We start from the raw sequence: 21,689 nt of genomic DNA, 5'->3' as shown, positions 1-21,689 counted from the left end.
AAAAGAAAAAGAAAAAGAAAAAAAGAATGACCAAAATCCACAGCATTGAAAACTTCAAATGCTGTTCAGGATGTGAAGCAACAAGAACTCTCCTTCATTACTGGTGGGAAGGCAACATGGTACAACCACTTTGGAAGACAATTCGGTAGTTTATTTTTTTATTTTTCTTGAGACGGAGTTTCACCCTGTCACCCAGGCTGGAGTGCAGTGGCGTGATCTCGGCTCACTGCAAGCTCTGCCTCCTGGGTTCACGCGATTCTCCTGCCTCAGTCTCCCGAGTAGCTGGAACTACAGGTGCCCGCAATTTGGCAGTTTCTTACCAAACCAAACCATACTCTTACTATGCAGTCCAGCAATCACACTCCTTGGTATTTACCCAAAGGGATGGAAAATGTTTTTGTCCACACGAAAACCTGCACATGGAGATTTATAGCAGCTTTATTCATAATTTATAGCAGCTTTATTCATAATTGCCAAAACTTGGAAGCAATCAAGATGCCCTTCAGCAGGTGAATGGGTAAATAATCTATGGTACATTCAGACGATGGAATATTATTCAGTGCTAAAATGAAATGAACTATACAGCTATGAAAATACATACAGAAAACTTAAATGCATATACTATGTGAAAGAAGAGAATCTGAAAAGGCTACTTACCTCATGATTGCAATTATATGGTATTCTGGAAACGGTAAAATTATGGAGACAGTAAAAAGATCAGTGGTTGCCAGGCGTTAGGGATGAATAAGTGAAGCACAGAGGATTTTTAGGGCACTGAAACTACTTATTTTTCTGTATGATGCTACAATGGCAGAAACATTTATTTTATTTTATTTTTTGAGATGCAGTCTCGCTCTATCGCCCAGGATGGAGTGCAGTGGTATGATCTCGACTCACTGCAACCTCTGCCTCCCAGGCTCAAGCGATTCTCCTGCCTCAGCTTTCCAACTAGCTCCTCAGTCTTCCAAGTAGCTGAGACTACAGGTGTGCGTCATCACACCCAGCTAATTTTTGTATTTTTAGTAGAGATGGGTTTCGCCATGTTGGCCAGGCTGGTCTTGAACTCCTGACCCCAAGAGATCCACCTGCCTCGGCCTCCCAAACTGCTGGGATTACAGGCATGAACCACCGCGCCCGACCAGCCGATACATTGTTGAATAGAGAATGAATGTCCAACGCCAAAAATGAACTGTAAACTCTGGACTTTGATGAGGATATGCTGACGTGGACGCATGGACTGTCACACATGTGCCCCCCGTGCAGGGTGTTGATGGTGGGGGAAGCTGGGCGTATGGATATGTGTGTGTGGCAGGGGGTATATGGGAACTTTCTGTATTTTCCACTCAGGAAAATTTTGCTGTGAACCTAAAACTGCTTTAAAAAGTAAATTTTATTATTTAAAAGATGATTTTAAAATTAATATATTTAAATTTTTAAAAGAATTAAGCACACATTGTACTGAGGGGGTGGCTAGGGAGTCAACCGTCCGTCAGTTGTGAGGAAGTGGAAGGCCAGCAGGCACGAAGGAACTGATGAGACAGCCCTCACCTGGCCGCCAGAATCCCACTTCCGTGAGGACTTCGTCATGTGACTCAGAGTCGGAGCCAGCAGGAGGCCCAAAAGCTACGACTCACCCGAAACCCACCAGGGACTATTGGCAAAGGATTCACCCGCCATGGAAGACGTGGGAGCGCTGTGGGCGCTGCGTGTCATCAACTGTGGAGATTGTGAAGGATTCACCCGCCATGGAAGACGTGGGAGCGCTGTGGGGGCCGCGTGTCATTAACTGTGGAGATTGTGAAGGATTCACCCGCCATGGAAGACGTGGGAGCGCTGCGGGGGCCGCGTGTCATCAACTGTGGAGATTGGGAAGGATTCACCCGCCATGGAAGACGTGGGAGCGCTGTGGGCGCCGGTGTCATTAACTGTGGAGATTGTGAAGGATTCACCCGCCATGGAAGACGTGGGAGCGCTGTGGGCGCTGCGTGTCATTAACTGTGGAGATTGTGAAGGATTCACCCGCCATGGAAGGCATGGGAGCGCTGTGGGCGCCGGTGTCATTAACTGTGGAGATTGTGAAGGATTCACCCGCCATGGAAGACGTGGGAGCGCTGTGGGCGCCGGTGTCATTAACTGTGGAGATTGGGAAAGGATTCACCCGCCATGGAAGACATGGGAGCGCTGTGGGGGCCGCGTGTCATCAACTGTGGAGATTGGGAAACCGGAAAGAGCAAAAGCAAAGTGGTGAGTGGGGAGCAGAGCTGCCCCAAACCCAAGGTCCGTCCTCCCGCGTCCACTTCCGACGCTGAGCAATGGAGGGAGCGGGAAGACAGTGTCTGTGTGTGATGGACAGCTCCTCCCGAGGCAGAGGAGAGGCCTGATGCGTGGGGGGAGGTTGAGAGCTTGATACGCTGAAGGAGACCCGCAAATTGGAGGGAAGAGAGGAGGCGGGGACCCTGGTGGGAGGCGATGCATTAAAAGTAGGGCTGTCTGGGCCAGGTGCGGTGGCTTACGCCTATAATCCCAGCACTTTGGGAGGCCGAGGCAGGCGGATCACCAGAGGTCAGGAGTTCAAGACCAGCCTGACCAACATGGTGAAACCCTGTCTCTACCAAAAATATAAAAAATTAGCTGGGCTTGGTGGCACACACCTGTAATCCCAGCTACTCGGGAGGCTGAGACAGGAGACTCCCTTGAACCCAGGAGGTGATGGTTGCAATGAGCCCAGTTGGCACCACTGCGCTCCAGCCTGGGAGACAGAGCGAGACTCGGTCTCAAATAAAATACAAACAAAAATAATAAAAGTAGGGCTGTCCGATTTAGCAAATGAAAATGTAGGAAGCTCAGCTTAAATTTCAGATTAACCACAAATAATTGTTTTAGTGTAAAGACATCCCATGAACTATTTGGAACATTCTTTTTTTTTTTTTTTTTGAGACAGAGTCTCACTCTGTCGCCCAGGCTGGAGTGCAGTGGCACAATCTCAGCTCACTGCAAGCTCCGCCTCCCAGGTTCATGCCATTCTCCTGCCTCAGCCTCCCGAGTAGCTGGGACTACAGGCGCTGCCACCACACCCAGCTAATTTGGAACATTCTTGTATATTTTTAAGTGTTCATCGTTTATCTGAGGTTCTCATTTAACTGGACGTCCTGTGTTTTCTTGGTGAGCCCAGTCAAAGCCACTGAGGCCCTGACTGCATGGGAGGAAGAGGCGTCCCAAGAAAGGAGAGGGCACCTGGGGACACCCTTCTCTAGCTGCCCCTTCATGAGTGGGACAGTTAGAAGGACAAGAACACAACCATCCATTTTCGTCAGCTCATTCCCTGGCTCCAAGTGGTCTGAATTCTGTCGCTTTGGCCCCTGGAATAAAAGAACTGACTGACCCTTCCCCGGGGTGCCAGGTGTGAGCTTGCTTGGAAGAAATAAGGGCGCAGACCCCCGTCCCCTGCTGGTGGCAGGCAGCCGGGACACCTTCAGTGGGCTCGGGAGTGGCAAAGGGAGCTCTCTGGGGCAAAGCTTGGCTAAAGACACAGACTCCCTTGCCCATTCTTCCCTGCTTCAAAGGAGCCTTCCAGAAACTCCCCGCAGGCCTGAAGTAAGTGGCTTAATGACTAGGATAATGAGTAACAGGTAACTGGCATGATACACACCTTTACGCATTTATTGGCACCAGAAAGTGACATGCTGTCCACTCATTAAAGTGTGGGGCACACCCATGGAATTTGTTTCCATTCAAATGCTTTGCATAATATGGTGGCCAATTCCCCTCACAAGGGATGAAGGCAGGACTGGCTATGGCAGAAGCTTCAGATGAGGTCTCTGGTCAGAGAAGTTCCACCTCACATTGTCTTCATCATTGCTATCTTCATCACTTCTGTGCCGTCTCAGAGCTCACGCCAAGTCACAGGTGACTTTAGACAGGCCATCTTGTTTAGGTCCACGCTTAAATTTGTCTTTATAAAACATGTGACATTTTTACCTCATATACACACACCTTTAGAATCTTAAATAGCTGGAGAGTTTTCTCCAGGCACTTCTGGCTCCTGTTGGTTTGGTAACATTACTCCTGCTAACTTTGGTCATCTCCAGTAATAGAGGTGTGCGCACACACACACGCACATACACACACATTTACACACACACACACATTCTCTTTCTTCCTCTTTATTGTTCCTCCCACCACCACATGCAATCATAATGATACATTTTAGTTCCCAAATGCTTCTAATTTGTTTTGTTGTTGTTGTTTTGAGACAGGGGCTCGCTCTGTCGCCAGGCTGGAGTGCAGTGATGCAATCTCTGCTCACGGCAACCTCCACTTCCCGGGTTCAAGTGATTCTCCTGCCTCAGCTTCCTGAGTAGTTGGGATTACAGCCACATGCCACCACACCCAGCTAATTTGTGTATTTTTAGTAGAGATAGGATTTCACCATGTTGCCTAAGTTGGTCTCAAACTTCTGGCCTCAAGTGATCTGCCCGCCTTGGCTTCTCAAAGTGTCGGGATTACAGGCGTGAGCCACCGCACCCAGCCTCTGATTTGTGTATCCCATATTTTACAGATTTTTTAAACTAGTCAAATTTTACATTTTTTTACTTCCAAAAATAACAATAATCAACATTATATGTACATATATGTCATGTACATATATGTGTGTACATGTGTCCTCATATGTAGTAATTAATATTACATGAGCCCCTGTATTAGGTATCACCAATTTGAGGAAGTACAAAGCAAGAGAAGAACAACTATTTAAGAATTGGGTTTATATAACAGTGGTGCTGTTGTCATTTTTGTCAACTGCTCTCCATTCATGCCTAATTATAGTGCAGCTTCAGAACAATTATATCATTAAATTTACATTTTGTGTGACTTCAATACCGAATGCCATTTTCTTAACTTTCAGAGCCCACTGAAAGTTTCAGGGCCATCTGCTTATGTGGCCCACCATTGTCCCAGTCACTCTGCAAACACATCAGTGCCCTCAGGTGGAGGGCTCCATGCTAGCTTCTGTGATGACAGAGGTGAATACTACTGACTGCTTGTCCTAGAGCACCTACAATGTAACAAACTTGTAAATAAAATAAGCACATTATTGTACAGCATGTTAAGTGTTATAACAGAAACACAAGTAAAGAGACCAGAAAATCAGCACCTCTGTAGGGAATCTGACAAAGTCATGGAGAGGTGCCACCTGAACTGGGCTTTGAGGAATGAATAGGAGTTTTCCAGGCAAAGGGACCAGGGGAAGAATCATGATGTGCAGACACTCCAGATGGAAGCAGGTGTGCCTGGGGTTAGCGAGCTGCTCCCTGTGCAAGGAGCACAGGATATGGAAGATGGGGCCACGACCTGGAGCTAAGGTAGTTGGCTGAGGCCGTATCATGAAGACCCTTGCATACCAAGGTGGGGATTTCATCCCGGAGGTAGGAACAGGAGTAGCTTTGATTTGGGAGAGGAAGGCTCTGAGATGGTATAAAAGGTAGCTTGGAGTTAAAAAAAATTTTTTTAGTTCCACTTTTAGAAAATAAGAGAAGATAAAATAATATTTCATGAACTTTTTTCCATCTTAATACATGTTTCAACAACGCTTCTGTAGCTTGCAAAAAATAACACTATAGTGTGTAAGCAAACTGTTACATAGGGAGATTTTAGGTTATTTGTGTTTCATTTTGTCTTTTTCATCTATTAGTTGTTATAAAAATTAGGCACGGATTCTTAATTACTTCCTTAAGATAAATCAGTCACGAAACTGCTGAGTTAAAGTGTGTACATTTTTCAGGCTTTAAATAAATCAGTTAAATTGTCCTCCAGAAAGGCTGTACCAATTTCTTTCCTCCTAGGAGTGTTTGAGAACGCCCGTTTGCCCAGCACCCAGTACGGATCAGTACAGACATGCAACAAGCAATTTCTCACTGTATTAATGGACCTGTTTTTGTTAGTGAAATCACACGTTCTTTTTCATTGCGGGAGTGGTGGTGGGAGGAGAGGACATTTGTATTTCCTCTTTTGTGAACTACCTGTTGCCCTTTATCCATTTTTCTACTGGTGTGTTCGCCTTTTTTTTTTTTTTTCTTGCTCTGTAAGAGTTCTCTATATTTAAGTGCATCCTGTTGTTGCTATATGCGGTATAAATAAGTTCTTTCAATTTATTATTTCTGTACATGTCTAACTTCGATCCCTGGGAGAAGAGACAGGTTTGAATCCTCCACGGCACGTAGCTCAGTCTATCTTCTGAGGCAGGTGCTCAACATATTTGCCAAGATGAGCGAATTATTTTTGTTCAAGCTACTTTATGAAACTCATTCTGCCCCACTCCAGAAATGGAAGGGATCCGTCAAACGCTCACACTCCCCTTGCTCACAGCAATGTCAACGTTGTCTCCTTGTTTCCTTCATTCATCTAACGAATGTTTACTGAGCCCCCGGCATGTGCCAGGTACTGTTCTTGGCACTAGGGAAACCGTAAAGGGCAAAACCTTTCATTCTAGTTGGGGGACACAGATAATAAAGAAAACAAATAAAATACGTATGATGTTCAACTGTGATCAGCACTGTAAAGTACATCAAAGTACAGAAGGGGAGACTGAATTTTTAAGCAGCATGGTCATGGCAGACCTTGCTGAGAAGGGACGTGAAGGTGGAGGTAGAGGGTTAGCCAAGTGGATATGCAGAGGAGGAGCAGACTGAGCAATGCACAGAAAGGTCCCAAGGCAAGAGCAGGCCCAGTGCATTCAAGGGACAAGAAAGACGTCAGTGTGGCTGTGGTGCAAATTAAGGAGGCAGGGGAGGGGTGCAGGTTCTGTATGGCTTTGTAGCCGTTGTCAGAACTCTGCTTTTCTTCTAAGTGAAATGGGAGGATTGGAGCAAGGAAGTGGTGTGGTCTGCCTTATGTTGTAAAAAGACAGCCCTGGCTGACATATTGGGACTAGACTGGGGTGGGGGCAGAGCTGGAAACAGGAAGACCCGTAGTAGTGCAGGTGAGAGATGACGGCATCGTGGACCATCTTGGTGGTAGCACTGGAGATGCTGAGGAGGGGCCAGATTCTGGGCACAGTTTGATGGCAGTAGAGCCAGCAGAATTTCCTGGTGCAACATGTGAGAGAGAGGAATAAAGAACAGTGCCGAGGATTTCGGCTTGAGCAACTGAAGGATGCAATTGACATTAACTGAGATGGGGAAGATGCAGGTGGGGCAGGTCCAGAGGAAGAGATCAGAACTTCGATTTTAGAAAAACACTAATAATAATAGCTGTATCTGTATATAAGGCTGGGCACAGGGGCTCATGCCTGTAATCCCAGCACTTTGTGAGTCTGAGACAGGAGGATTGCTTGAGCTCAGGAGATCGAGACCAACCTGGTCAACATGGTAAAGCCCCTTCTTTACAAAAAAAGTACAAAAATTAGCCAGGTGTGGTGGCGCATCTGTGGTCCCAGCTCCTCAGGAGGCTAAGATGGGAGGATCACTGGAGTCTGGGAGGTTAAGGCTGCAGTGTGCCATGGTCGTACCACTGCACTGCAGTTTGGGTGAGAGTGAGACCCTGTCTCTATTTTAAAAAATAAATCGTTGTATCTAAGAGGTGGGATTATAGGACATGTTTTCTTTCTCCTCTTCCCACTTCTTACTTTGCTTGGTCTTTGGAATTTTTCAAAATTTTGAAATCATAAACAAGTTTTACTTTTATTTTAAATTTATTTATTTATCTATTTATTTATTTATGAGACAGAGTCTTGCCCTTTCACCCAGGCTGGAGTGCAGCGGCGGGATCCTGGGTCACTGCAACCTCTGCTTCTCAGGTTCAAGCAATTCTCCTGCCTCAGCCTCCCGAGTAGCTAGGATTACAGGCCCCTGCCACCACACCCAGCTAATTTCTGTGTTTTTTGTAGAGACAGAGTTTCACCATGCTGGCCAGGTTGGTCTCAAACTCCTGACCTCTTGATCCGCCTGCCTCGGCCTCCCAAAGTGCTGGGATTACAGGCACAAGTCGCTGCACCCAGCCACTTTCATTTTATTTATTTTTTTTCATTTACTTTTTGGAGACAGGGTCTCACCTTGTCACCCAGGTTGCAGTGCAGAGGTGTGATCTCAGCTGACGGCAACCTCTGTCTCCCGGGTTCAAGTGATCCTCCCACCTCAGCCTCACGAGTACCTGGGAATACAGGTGTCCACAATTACACCCAGCTAACTTTTGTATTTTTCGTAGAGACAGGGCTTTGCCATGTTGTTCAGGCCAGTCTCAAACCCCTGAGCTCAAGTGATCCACCCACTCCAGCCTCCCAAAGTGCTGGTATTACAGGCATGAGCCAGTGTGCCTGACCAAGTTTTAATTATAATAAAAAGTAAACCATATTAATTTTTTAAAAAATAATAGCATGTAAGTTATAACATATAAGAAGAATAATTGAGGCTTGTGTCCAGAACTTGAAATTTAAATTTAGGTCAATTCCACATTCTCTGTGATCCCACCGCAGGCCAGACGCTCTGCTAGTTCAGGAGATACTGAGATGAACAAAGGTGGCCCCTGCCCTGCCACAGCGCCCTGTTCAACAGGCTCCAGGCCCGTCTCAGTAAATGCTATCATCAAAGTGCAAACCAAGACCTGGGGGAGTGGAAGGAGGAGGTGCAGTGAGAATATCCACAATCCCTCTACCGTAAAAACGGCGAAAGCATACAGATCAACAGACAACCTCTGGACCACGCTGAGTGAATTTTCATGCAGGATGGAAGCACACAGATGGCTGATCAGGTCTCTCTTTACTGAAACAGAACATGTGCCAAGGTGAGTCCAAGGACACCTCTGGGAACAGGTGAAGCCCCTCCCCGCATATATGCTCCGGTGGCCGTGAGCGAGGTCCTGTTGCCACATCTGGGGTCAGGGGCTTGGACCGGCTGCCCTTCACAGGAAACTTCTTGGTACCTCTCAGCACAGTAATGCATCTGCAGTCTGTTGGTGGGGGCCCAGGCCATGGGCAGCACCTTCTTTTGGCATACAGGACAGGCCTGGCTGCAGCTGATGTCTGTTAGCCTCTCCTGATGCGCAGTAAGGAGACCTGGAAGTGAGGCGCGTGGGCGTGGAGTTCCTGGCGGAGCTGGAGAACAAGGGAGCCAGGTGGTCCTTTCAGCCCCTCTGACCCATGAGCTCGCCATAGGCAGAGGACAGGAAGGGACAGTGGGGCAGAATGCATGTGATGGACGGCAACCCTTCCTGGGCCCTTTACATGCTGGACACAGGCTGGTGCTTCCCACACATTATGTCATCTAAACCTCACAGAAACCTTATAAAGCAGGTGTTATGATCCTCATTTTATAAGGGATCAAAGTCGCATAGAATAACTTATCCAAGACCACACAGTTGGGAACTAGAATTCACACCCAGATCTAGCTGGTTCCGACGCTCATTGTCTAATTCCTGAGCCCAAACCGTGGGCTGTCCCCGGACGAGAACTGACGCCCAACCCTACAGGGCCTGGTGCCTGCGCCTCAGCTGCCCGACCTGCTCCCGATCACCCAGTTTCTTTCCGATTCCTGAAATCATTTCCGGTTTGGGAGCGCAGACCTGAGACTCAAAACTGGCTTCCTGGCTAGATGCGGTGGCTCACGCCAATAATCCCAGTGCTTTGGGAAGCTGAGGCGGGTGGGTCATTTGATGTCAGGAGTTCAAGACCAACCTGACCAACATGGAGAAACCCCGTCTCTACTAAAAATACAAAAATTAGCCGGGAGTGCTGGTGGGCACCTGTAGTCCCAGGTACTCAGGAGACTGAGGCAGGAGAATTGCTTGAACCAGGGAGGCGGAGGTTGCAGTGAGCCGAGATCGCGCCATTGCACTCCATTGCACTCTGGACAACAGAGTGAGAATCTGTCTCAGGAAAAAGAAGAGAAAGAGAAAGAGAAAGAAAGAGAAAGAGAGAAAGGGAAAAAGAAAAAAACAAAACTGGCTTTCCAGCCAGGCGCAATGACTCATGCCTGTAATCCCAGCACTTTGGGAGGCTGAGGTGAGTGGATCACAAGGTCAAGAGTTCGAGACTAGCCTGGCCAAGATGGTGAAACCTGAAACCCCGTCTCTACTAAACATGTAAAAATTAGCCGGTTTGCTGGCGCGGGCTTGTAATCCCAGCTACTCGGGAGGCGGAGGCAGGAGAATGTCTTGAACCTGGGAGGTGGAGGTTGCAGTGAGCCGAGATCTCACCACTACACTCCAGCCTGGCGACAGAGCGAGACACAGTCTCAGAAAACAAAACAAAACAAAACAAAACAAAACAAACAACTGGCTTCCCTCTTCCACAAGGATTCACACTCGCTACTTTGATTGTCATGTGCCGGGAGCATTTGTCATTTATTTGGCCATCTGGGGTCGAATCTCCGTGCTATGTTTAGGGAACTCCTTGCGGTAGGAGTCTTGATGGGCCTCGCTGCCACTAAGAGAACTCCAAGGATGCAGATATCCCTTCTTCCCATCCCCTGGCACCTGGCTGTGGACTCACGGGAGCACAAGGGCTAAGCTCTGCCTATCAGATGTTCCTACTCAGGACTTTGGCTCTGGAGCAAAAAGTCCAGCGAGACAAAAAGGCAGCGAGAACCCGTGTGAACGTGTGCGCAGGCCGCATGACGCCCGTCGGCTGTGGCAGCGTCCAGTAGTGACTCACCAGCAAGAGGGACCGTGTCCCAGCCAGTGTGTCCCACTGTCTGGCCCCCAGAGCCCCCGCACTCCCCTGGGGGTCCTCCTGCCTATGTTCCGAGCCTGCTGTCCTGGCATTGCTTTGATTCTATGCACTCTGGGACCTGCCAACAAATCCCCCTTTTACTTATGACAGACAGAGGTTTTCTTTCGCCTGCAACAAAGGATCCCACTCTCCACAGACGTATCTTGCTTCCCTCTGCAAAGGGCAATCACTTCACCTGTCCAGCCCGGCTATGAACTCTACACCTGGCATGAGACCCCCAGCCAGCATCTCTGCCAGGTTTACCCTTGCAAGGGATGACAATAAGCCTGAGCCACTTTTAAGTGGTACGGCCCCCATTGACTGTGAGAGGTGCTAAATGCAAGCTTCGGGTACTGACAAGGGCACTGCCAAAGAGGCAATCCACGTTAGACTGTGTACCGGGCCTGTTTTCACTGGTCACGTTTGTGAGCAGAGCTTAGATACTTCCCGTCATGCCCCATCTGCTACTGTGTACCGCACAGCAGGAGAACCACCCGCCCCTCAGCGAGGCCAGGCCCGTGAAATCTGCACGGAGCTGACCCAGCCTAACCTTCCAACAGGCCACAGCATCCGCATCCCCGAGAGCCCAGGCCCCGGGATTTCAGCCACACCACCCCCTTCCCCGAGAGCCCAGGCCCCGGGATTTCAGCCACACCACCCCCTTCCCCGAGAGCCCAGGCCCCGGGATTTCACCATCGGAAGTTCTGTCCAGTGGGCTTCAGGAGAATTTTCCCAACTTGTACAAATGCCTCCCAATCTTGGTCCTCATCTAGGGTGTACATCTCTGGGGTTTTTCTGCCTAGCCTCCCTGTTTTCTTGGGGCTCGTCCTTCCTCTATGGGATCCTGATTGGGTTGTCAGTCGTGATGGCCCTTGCAGGCCACGGAGACCTGCCCTTCCCCGGATGACATGAAAATTTGGGGAGAGGGGCCCAGGCGTGGTGGCTCACACCTGTAATCCCAGCACTTTGGGAGGCCGAGACGGGCGGATCACGAGGTCAGGAGATCGAGACCATCCTGGCTAACACGGTGAAACCCCGTCTCTTCTAAAAAAATACAAAAAAATTAGCCGGGCGCGGTGGCAGCGCCTGTAGTCCCAGCTACTCGGGGGGGCTGAGGCAGGAGAATGGCGTGAACCCGGGAGGCGGAGCTTGCAGTGAGCCGAGGTCACACCACTGCACTCCAGCCTGGGCAACAGAGCGAGACTTCATCTCAAGAAAAAAAAAGAGAGAGAGAAGAAAAGAAAAGTTGGGGAGAGGGAAGTGCCTTGTGAATCTATGGCTAACAAAGCTGCCTTTTCATACATATAAAGAAAGACTCTGAAGAATGAAGGGAGTAGAGCTAAGACGGGGAGAGAAAGAGAAAATCCCCGTGATCACGTTTGAGTTGCCGGATCCAGCCATACTGAAGCTGAGGAGATGCTTCTAGGTTTCTCAGATCTTGCCTTTTTTTCTTTTTTTCATAAACTGCTCTGACTTGGGTTTCTGCCACTTACAACCAAGAGTCCTGCCTACCTCCCATCAATATCACTGACCTTCTCCTCAGGGGCCAGGGCCAAGCTTCCAAGGACCAGAAGAAATTGGGGGTTGGGCAGTCATGGGGGTTGGGCAGTCATGTGTCTACACTGCAGAGAAGGAAACGAAGAACTCGGAGAAGGCAGGCAGAAGCAAAGCCAGGCAGAGATCCTCCAATGCAGCTCCCAATTCTCTGTAAGAAACGAGACTCCCTTCCAAGTGCGGTAGCTGCTCTTCCGTGTCCCGCGGGTCTTCCCGGCAGCCCCTGCAAACCTCACGCCTTCCTCTACTCCCCTGGCCCAGAAAGTGTCCACTCACCTGCTGCATCAGCCTCTCTGCCACTCTGGGGTCACTGAGGTCTTCCGGGGAGGCCACACTCAGCCGCAGGAGGAGGAAACCTACATTTTCACCTGCAAATGGAGAACAGTAAGATGAAAATCAGGGCTGGGGGCGGTGGCTCACGCCTGTAATCCCAGTACTTTGGGAGGGCGAGGCAGGTGGATCACCTGAGGTCAGGAGTTCGAGACCAGCCTGGCCAGCATAGTAGAAACCCTGTCTCTACTAAAAATACAAAAATGAGCTGGGTGTGGTGGCTCACGCCTGTCATTCCAGCTACTCAGGAGGCTGAAGTGGGAGGATCATCTGAGCCCTGGAGGTGGAGGTTGCAGTGAGTCGAGATCATGCCACTGCACTCCAGACTGGGTGACAGAGTGAGACTCCATCTCAAAAAAAAAAAATGTCCTGTTTACTGCAGCGCTGTTTGTCTTAATGAAACACTAGAAACAACCTAAGAGTCCATCCATGCAGAACTGGCTAAACAAGTGATGGTAAAACAAAACAGGACGAAGAAAGAATAGCTTTCTGAAGGACAGGGAAGCAGGGAGGAGCTGACCAAGGGGGTGACATTTCAGTTATGCAAGATGAGTGAGTTCCAGCGACCTGCCCTGCTGTACCGTACCGTGGGTAACACTGTATCGCAGCATCTCAGAGCGCAGATCTCATGGTAAGTGTTCAAACCACAATAAACACAATTTTATTCACTGGTCAGTAAAACCAAGGCAATAAGCTTGGGCGCGGTGGCTCACCCCTGTAATCCCAGCACTTTGGGAGCCCGAGGCGGGCGGATCACCTGAGGTCAGGAGTTCAAGACCAGCCTGGCCAACATGGTGAAACCCCATCCCTACTAAAAATACAAAAATTAGCCAGTATGGTGGCACACGCCTGTAATTCCAGCTACTCGGGCGGCTGAGGCAGGAGAATCACTTGAACCCGGGAGGCAGAGATTGCGGTGAGCCGAGATTGCACCATTGCTCTCCAGCCTGGGCAACAAGAGCAAAACTCTGTCTCAAAAAAAGAAAAGAAAAGAAACAATCCCACAGGTTACACGTGTGAAGAGAACTGGCTGGGGGTACAGCCGGGGAGGAAGACATTTTATGATGTACCTTTTTATGCTAATCAGCCAATAATAAAGAAAGGTATTTTTCTTTCCAGGGCAGTTTAGCTACCATCTTTAACCCTATCAGATGCGGTCGTGTTACCCACCTCCTAAGGCTGTTTTGAAGGTTAAATAGAGGAGATAACATACACGAAGCTGGTGGCACTGCCTGGCATCACACTGCCTGGCATCAGAGAGAACGTTCAGCGGGGGCCAACGCTTACTGGGTGTGAAACATGTTTATATCACCCCTTTCTACAATACAAAAGATATTCAATAATATCCTTATTTATTGAGTGGCTGTGATTAATGTTTGTATTCCCACCTCCCCCAGAAAGGTGGGAGCAAGCTGTGGATACACAGAGATGAGGCCCAAGGGCAGAGTGACAGCAAGTGGAGGTGGAGGCTACAGGCTGGCCAGAAGCTGGACTGACCAAGCAGCCTCTGACAATGAACTCTCCCCTGAGAAGTCCCTGTTTGTTGCCTCAGAGATGTAGCTTTAAACTCCCAAGACTTTGCTGTATTTATTTGTTTGTTTGTTTGTTTGTTTTTGAGATGGAGTTTCACTCTCATCACCCAGGCTGGAGTGCAGCGGCGTGATCTCGGCTCACTTCAACCTCCACCTCCCGGGTTCAAGCGATTCTCCTGCCTCAGCCTCCCGAGTAGCTGGTATTACAGGCGTGCGCCACCACGCCCAGTTCATTTTCAAATTTTTAGTAGAGACGGGGTTTCACTATGTTGGCCAGGCTGGTCTTAAACTCCTAACCTCAGGTGATTTACCCTCCTCGGCCTCCCAAAGTGCTGGCGTTACAGGCGTGAGCCACCGCTCCCGGCCTGTACCTGTATTCATTTATTTTAGGTCACTATCTATGGCATAAATCCCAGGAAATGCATCCAGCGTGTCCCACTTTCATGGGGTCCCAGCCTGTCAGAGAACAGCAGCTTGGGCCTGATGCCTGCACGCTGCTCCTCTGTGTGGCTATGGCTGGAATAGAAGCTTCCAGAGCTGCTTAACAGTGAACTTCATAGAAGGTCAGAGCTGGACAGGACTTTGGTGCCCATCCCAACCCTCTCCAACTACAGGTGGGGAAACTGAGGCCCGGAGAGGGAGAGGGACTTGCCCAAGGTCACTCGGGTTGTTAGAGGCAGAGCTGAGACTGAAAACCGTTTCTCCAGACTTCCATCTCCACCTCTTTCCATACACAACCCTCCATCTGCCTTTTCCTGATTTCGCCAAGAACCACTAGAAGATCACGAAGCGGCAACATGAGGGGCAGGCTCTGAATAGGCTCCAGATCCTTCCTTCCTCTCCACTTCTCAAGCGCGGAGACGTCCTGGAAACTCCGCATCCCAAATCCCAAAGATCACCAGCAGGAGCCACTTACCTGCACTCACGTCTGTGGTCGGCCTCGTCCGAGCAGTGGTGGGCGTGGCTGTTGGGGGCTTCATTGGGGTCTTCGCTGAGGCTGTGGTCTTGGCTAAGGTGCTGTTCATCCCTCGGCTGCTGTTGGCTGTAGTCGGAGGGACAGAAGGAAGAGGGTCCCTGCTGGTGGGGAAGGGCCCCTTGGTTGTGACGTCTGCAGTCAGTGTCTCTGAAGGGGTGAAGTTCTTGATAATGGCTTTTGAGGGGCTGTAGGAGGAAGCACAGCCCCCAGCAAAGGAAGCTGTTTTGCCCACTGTTGACCCGGCCTCTGTGGAGACGAGAGCTGCCCCTGAGACTTTGATGTAACTTGGTGTCTCCACAGAGAGGGCTGAGGTTTCTTCCAGGGGACTCCCGCTAACTGTGGCCAGAGTTCCACTGAGGGTCGTGGCCCTGGGTGCTGTCACTTCTCTTTCTGTGGCGCTGTTGGTGGGGAGTGGGGTCCCAACCGTGGCATCAGGTGCGGTTGACTCTGTGGTGCCGGCTGTGGACAGGGTCTCGGCAGAGGCTGTGGCCTCGGTGCTGTGTGGTTTTGCATCAGTGGAGTCAGGCAGAGCTGGTGGATTGGAGGTGGGCGAGGCCTTCATCCCTTCCGTGGGGATGTGATCTGTGTCTGAGGCCCCAGGGATGCTGGAAGTCGTTGTTTCTGTTTCTGTGATGCTGCAATTGATAACCTTGATGTGGGTGACGGTCACCAGGGCTTCAGTGAGGAGAGCGATGTCAGATCCCAGGGACCATGAGGGGGTGATGGCTGGATGGGGGCCGTTGGAAGAGGCGCTGCTGTCTGAGGCCAGGCCCTTAGCTTCTGTGGAGGTGTGAGCCAATGTCAATATGTCCGTTGTGCGTGTCTTTGCCTCTTCAGAGCTATCATCGGTGCGAAGGGTGTCAAAGACGGCTTCCTTGGGATCACTGCCTGTGACGGTCTCCGCTGTGGTCATTCCAGGTCCCTCGGGGCTGCCAGTGGCGGCGGATGTCTCCGCAGAGGTGGCGATCAGCACCGTGCGGTCGGGAGGTGTTTCTGTGGAAGTCCTGGTCTCTGCTTCTGGAATGGGGCCGGCTGGGGTTAAGGACCTACAGGAGGTCTCAGTACTCAGAGTTCGAGTTTCCAGAGCGGCGTGGCCTGGTGCTGGAATCATAGCGGGCACTTCTGTGTCGTCCATTGTCATCGCAGCGTCTGCTCTGCGGCTGCTGGGGCCTGTGTTGGTTAAGATTGACTTGGTGAGCCTGGGTTCCAGTGGACTTCACGCAAGCGATTTCGTTTACACCCTGGGCACTTCTGGGAGGAGGGTGGGGAGGGGAAGTGCTGTTACCTCCTTTTTCATCTACATAAGCGAACAAGAAAGAGGCAGTCCTGGGAAGCCCAGGCCCATGTGGCAGCCACAGAGCTGGGGTTGCCATGACTGGCGTCCTCTGAAGCCCTGACAACTCACTAGGGGCCAGCAAGCCCCGGGATCTGCTGGCTCTCGGCCTGCGTCTTTAACAGGGGATGAGTGGGGCCAGCGTCCACCTTCCAGGGTAAGCCAAGAAGGCAGAGCAGCGTCCAGGACTCGCAGAGCTTTCTGAACCTGTGTCCCCTTCCCCGGCCACTTTTCTCATCCAACACATACCTCCCCACGGAAGTCAAAACCCTTCAAAGATGAGAAAGGCCTTTCGGGGTGGCTGGGTGGACCGAAGGGAGGAACCTCCAGAGACAGGGTGGGCAGTGCTGCTGCCAAAGCGAGGGGGCCGGCAGAGTCCTTGGGGCTCCGGCAAGGGAAACAGGGTGCCCCACCCTGCCAAGGCCCCTCCTGAATGAGGCTGAGAACTGCAGGGTTGGAGCCCGGGAACCACAGAAACTGTGGCCAGGCATTTTCCACAGGACACAGGGAGCCAGCTCAGGCAAAACCTAGCCTTTCAGAGAGCGGCTGCTGGCACTTCTGCCTAGAGCAGAGGCCTGTTCCCTTGACTGGCCCTGAGGTGGGAGGAGCGGGGGCCCCGAGGAAGGCCACGGTAGGATATTTTCCCCAGAGACAGGATCTTGCTTTGTTGCCCAGGCAGGTCTTGAATTCCTGGGCTCAAGTGATCCTCCTGCCCCAGCCTCTTGAGTAGTTTACTGCAAGATCTTTTCTGGCCTGAGGAAGGGGGGGCCCTCTCCTGTCTGCAGGGAGATGGGGCTCTCCCTGGGAGTGGGCCAAGGAGCCTCTTGGAGAGGGTTTCTAGATTTAGCAAATAAAAATATAGGGTACTCAGTTAAATTTGAACTTGCATTTCAGATAAATGCAAGTTTATCTGAATAACTTTTTAGCATATTTCTCATGCAATATTGGCTACATACTTACACTAAAAAAAAAAAAAAAAATTGTTACCTGAAATTCAAATGTAACTGGATGCCCTGTGTTTTATGTAGTAATCCCAGTCGTGGAAGGAAAAGGATCAAATACAAACCCCCTCATTTCTCTGAGCCTTCTTGGTCCAGCCCACACAGCTAGAAGCCCAAAGGTGGCACTCTTGGAGTCTGACCTCCCCTGGCACATGGTTTGAGATAGTCTTTACCCAGCTCCACTGGTCCAAAAGTAGCCCATAGACCCCCAAAGAGGCCTAGAACCTCTCCCCAGGGCATCAGGACGGGGCCCCAGGTCCCCGCTGGCTGTCCTGTGGACCTCAGGGAATGACAAGGCAGCTCCTTGGTTGCAGCTGCCGCTGTGCTGCCCACTGCTGGCTCTGGGGCCGGATGACTCGGCCTCCTACTAGCCCGGCCAGTCTCTAGACCCCTCCCAGCCTCCATGTCCTCACCTGAGTAAACAGGGTCACAATACCTGCCTTGCCAAGGTGGTGAGGACCAGCGGAGAAGGTGAAAGGGAAAACCCTTATATTCCAAAGCCCACAAGGTAAGCATCCCTCCCCCATGGAGTCCTCTCCCCGGCCACCTGAAAGCACGCACAGTCGATGTGACTATAGTGAGGAGTACGGGCTGCACCCCCAGGCAGCGGGCGAGTCCTGGGCACCCACTGCCACCACTGGTCCATTGCAGCCCAGCTGCACACACAAATCTCACTTTGCAGGAACTGTTCCTCTGCCTTCATAATACAGTTTCTTCTCCCCACTTCAAGGCCTGAGATCATTTCTCTGAGCCTTCTTGGTCCAGCCCACACAGCTGGAAGCCCAGAGTGGTGCCCTTGGAGCCTGACTTCCCCTGGCACATTTTCCAGCTTCTCCAGGAGCCCCGGGGTGTCAGTTTTGCTGTGAAACCTCCTCATGCTCCCCAAGCCCACAGCCTTTTGGGTCCGGAGGGTCTTCTCAAATACAGCAAAGCCCGGCCCAGCCCCTCGGGAGCTCTGGAACACTGCGGCTCTCCTGGTACCATCTTCCAATCTGGTGGAGAGGAAAGCAGGTGGACTGGGGACCCTGAGTTGGAGAACCTGCTCTCTGCCCTGTGACCCTGGCCAAGTCTCTCAGCTCCAAGCCTGCATTTCTGCATCCGTAAGGTGGAGCTAACGGGACATGTGCACACCAGGCCACGGTGAGCACAGGCAGGAGGCCGAGGCGTGCAGTGCTCAGGCCTGTGTGGAGTCAGATCCTGGCTCCGAGGAGGAGTCACTGGGTCCCCAGAAGCACAGTGGCCTCATCCTTAAAGCAGTGGAGTCGGGGGTGGTCAGAGCAGGGTCATCTTGTAGGGCCATTGTGAGAGTTAAAAATATAATGTATGATAATGATGCATCAGAGTAGGTTCCTCAGTCCTAACAAACGTGCCACTCTGGTGGGGGATGTTGATGATGGGGGAGGCTGTAAGTGGTGGGGATGGGAACTCGATACTCTCTGCTCAAGTTTTTTGTTTTTTTGTTTTTTTTTTTAAACAGTTTCACTCTGTTGCCCAGGTTGGAGTGCAGTGGCGTGATCTTGGCTCGCTGCAACCTCCACCTCCCAGGTTCAAGCAATTCTCCTGCCTCAGCCTCCTGAGTAGCTGGGATTACAGGCAGCTGCTACCACATCCCGCTAATTTTGTATTTTTAGTAGGGACGGGGTTTCTCCATGTTGGTCAGGCTGGTCTCAAACTCCTGACCTCAGGTGATCTGCCCGCCTTGGCCTCCCAAAATGCTGGGATTACAGGTGTGAGCCACTGCACCCGGCCTCTCCACTCAAGGTTTAGAGCAAACCTAGAACTGCTCTAAAATAAAATAAAGCCGGGCGCGGTGGCTCACGCCTGTAATCCCAGCGCTTTGGGAGGCCGAGGCGGGCGGATCACAAGGTCAGGAGATCGAGACCACGGTGAAACCCCGTCTCTACTAAAAATACAAAAAATTAGCCGGGCGCAGTTGTGGGCGCCTGTAGTCCCAGCTACTCGGGAGGCTGAGGCAGGAGAATGGCGTGAACCCGGGAGGCGGAGCTTGCAGTGAGCCGAGATCGCGCCACTGCACTCCAGCCTGGGCGACAGAGCGAGACTCCGTCTCAAAAAATAAAATAAAATAAAATAAAATAAAATAATAAAATAAAATAAAACAAATCCCCCCCTTTTTTAATGTATGTGATGAGTTTGGCACAGCTCCTATTAACGACAGGTCAGGGTTCCTTCCCATCTTTCACAAAAGCCCTGCCTCTCAGCATCCACCCTTCCCAAGCAGTTTGTGGTAGTCGGACTTTTCACTCGGAATCTGTATTTTGAAGGAAATCCATGCCAGGTAATAAACTTGGAGGAGTCCGAATCTTGTTGAGCCACATTCTTCAGCTTTCTGCACAATGATTGCCAGCTGGCACCTCCCTGCACCCACCTCCCCACCCCACTCACTCTCCACGTTCATAAAGGCAGACTCTCAGCCACCTCTCACCATGGCAGCGCCAGGCAGGCTTACACTCACACACCGCCATCCGCACACTCTTTATCATCAACGATGGCACTTCACAGGTAGCACTGTGGTTCCTTGTCACCAACCCAAGAGAGCCTGCCCTTGCCCACACTGAAATTCACTCCCAGAGCCCCACGAGGGGGGAGGCCCACCAGCCCCTCTGGCCTCCTTACCTGCAGAGATCTCAGACACCGCAACCTCCCAGCAGAAGAAGAAAAGGGGCAGAGCCAGACCCCAGAGAGAGCCCATCCTAGCCGGCCACCGCCGCTGCAGAACTGCTGGCCGTCTCACGGGTACCTTTTCCTGCTTCCTCAAGCCAGGGAGGAGGGGCCGCCTCCTGCCGAGGTGTGTGACTGGCTAGTTGCCAGGATGTGGCCACACAAATGTGCAGGCTGAGGGCTGGCAGGTTGAGGCTGTCAGCAAGCTGACCCCCTGCCTTGCTTGCCCAGTAAACACTCCGCTGAAATTTGATTTGAAGATGTGGAATCACTAGCTTTTTTTTTGTTTGTTTGTTTTTGAGATGGAGTCTCGCCCTGTCGCCCAGGCTGGAGTGTACAGCAGTGAGATCTCAGCTCACTGAAACCTCTTCCTCCTGGGTTCAAGCGATTCTCCTGCCTCAGCCGCCCGAGCAGTTGGGATTACAGGCGCCGCCACCACGCCCAGCTAATTTTCGTATTTATGGTAGAGACGGGGTTTCACCGTGCTGGCTAGGCTTGTCTTGAACTCCTGACCTCAGGCGATTCGCCCGCCTTGGCCTCCCAAAGTGCTGGGATGACAGGCCTGAGCCACCGCGCCCGGCCAAATCACTTCCACAGTGACGCTGACCCTCAGTCTTGTGCTGGGAAGGCCACAGGGGGTCCCGTTTCACCACCTCCCCTCCCGTGCCTGGAGCTGGGGCTTCAAGTCAGACCCCGGCTTCATTCCCGGTCCTGGGCATGATTAACTCTATCTCCGAGGGCACATTTCAGAGCCAGGCTGAACCTTCTCCTCCTGCTCTGTAAATGGATAAGCCCTGCCTCGCCGGGCTGCTGTCGTAAGGATGACACGCGATAGTAAAGCTCTTACACAGTGCCCGCCACACAGTTGATGCTCATCAGAAATATATACATCTTAGGTGCTCAGTAAGTGAGTGGGAACCCTGACATCCGCTCTGATTCCCAAGTGCTGGGGAGAAAAGACAGCTCCCCGGCATGGGACAAGACTCTGATCCCTAACATCCTTCCATCTTCATCATCCTGTGATTCTGCATCCCAGTCAAAGCCAGGAACACTGGCCAGGCTGAAGGCGCAGGGCTGGGAAGAGAGAAAAGGTGAGCGTGCTCATCTGAGTTTCAGGGCCTAGGAAGAGAGGACGCGGGAGGGTGATGACTCAGAGAAGCTAGAGATTCAGCCATGAGAAGGGACATGCAGTTACTGAATATATTTCCAAACGCCCGAGAGAAGAATCTTCCTCCCTCCGTGTGCCACGGACATGGACAGTTATGGCCGCTGGCCGGTGACCACACAAGGCAGCTTGGGAATTTCCGGGCAGGAGCGCTGATGAAGGCCACTCTTGAGTAGAAGAAAGCCTGCTGGATCCACATGAGGGAATCACAACATCTCAGAACTGGAAAGAACTTTAAAACCAGGTGCAGCGGCTCACACCTGTAACCCCAGCATTTGAGAGGCCAAGGTGGACAGATCACTTGAGGCCAGGAGTTCAAGGCCAGCCTGGCCAACATGGTGAAACCCCGTCTCCATTAAAAATACTAAAATTAGCCAGGCATGGTAGTGTGGGCCTGTAATCCTTGCTACTTGGAAGGCT

General features: G+C 51.1%; 1 protein-coding gene across 7 annotated transcripts; it reads right to left on the bottom strand.

The window, feature by feature from the left end:
• Positions 1 to 422: 422 nt before the first annotated feature.
• On the bottom strand, positions 423 to 20,413 carry MUC20 (mucin 20, cell surface associated). 7 transcript variants are annotated; one of them, XM_077991075.1, is made up of 5 exons: positions 20,060 to 20,399; positions 15,032 to 16,261; positions 12,530 to 12,621; positions 8,048 to 8,145; positions 423 to 2,204 (listed from the first exon to the last, which is right to left on the bottom strand). In XM_077991075.1, exons 1-5 carry the CDS (start codon positions 20,133 to 20,135, stop codon positions 2,201 to 2,203), a joined length of 1,500 nt encoding a protein of 499 aa, XP_077847201.1. In that variant the 5' UTR covers positions 20,136 to 20,399; the 3' UTR covers positions 423 to 2,200. The 7 variants fall into 7 exon arrangements, 5 of the variants coding, with proteins under 5 accessions (XP_077847201.1, XP_077847202.1, XP_077847199.1 ...); XM_077991073.1 differs by lacking the exon at positions 423 to 2,204 and adding an exon at positions 3,640 to 7,082 and having other exon boundaries at positions 20,060 to 20,413; XR_013413451.1 differs by lacking the exons at positions 423 to 2,204; positions 8,048 to 8,145 and adding exons at positions 8,689 to 9,085; positions 12,232 to 12,404 and having other exon boundaries at positions 20,060 to 20,398.
• Positions 20,414 to 21,689: the final 1,276 nt, after the last annotated feature.

The sequence above is a fragment of the Macaca mulatta genome, chromosome 2, assembly GCF_049350105.2.
Source record: "Macaca mulatta isolate MMU2019108-1 chromosome 2, T2T-MMU8v2.0, whole genome shotgun sequence".
In the NCBI taxonomy this organism is placed as follows: domain Eukaryota; kingdom Metazoa; phylum Chordata; class Mammalia; order Primates; family Cercopithecidae; genus Macaca; species Macaca mulatta.
The sequence above is the reverse complement of the archived record's forward strand: the minus strand, read 5'-3'. Positions and strand labels throughout refer to the sequence as shown.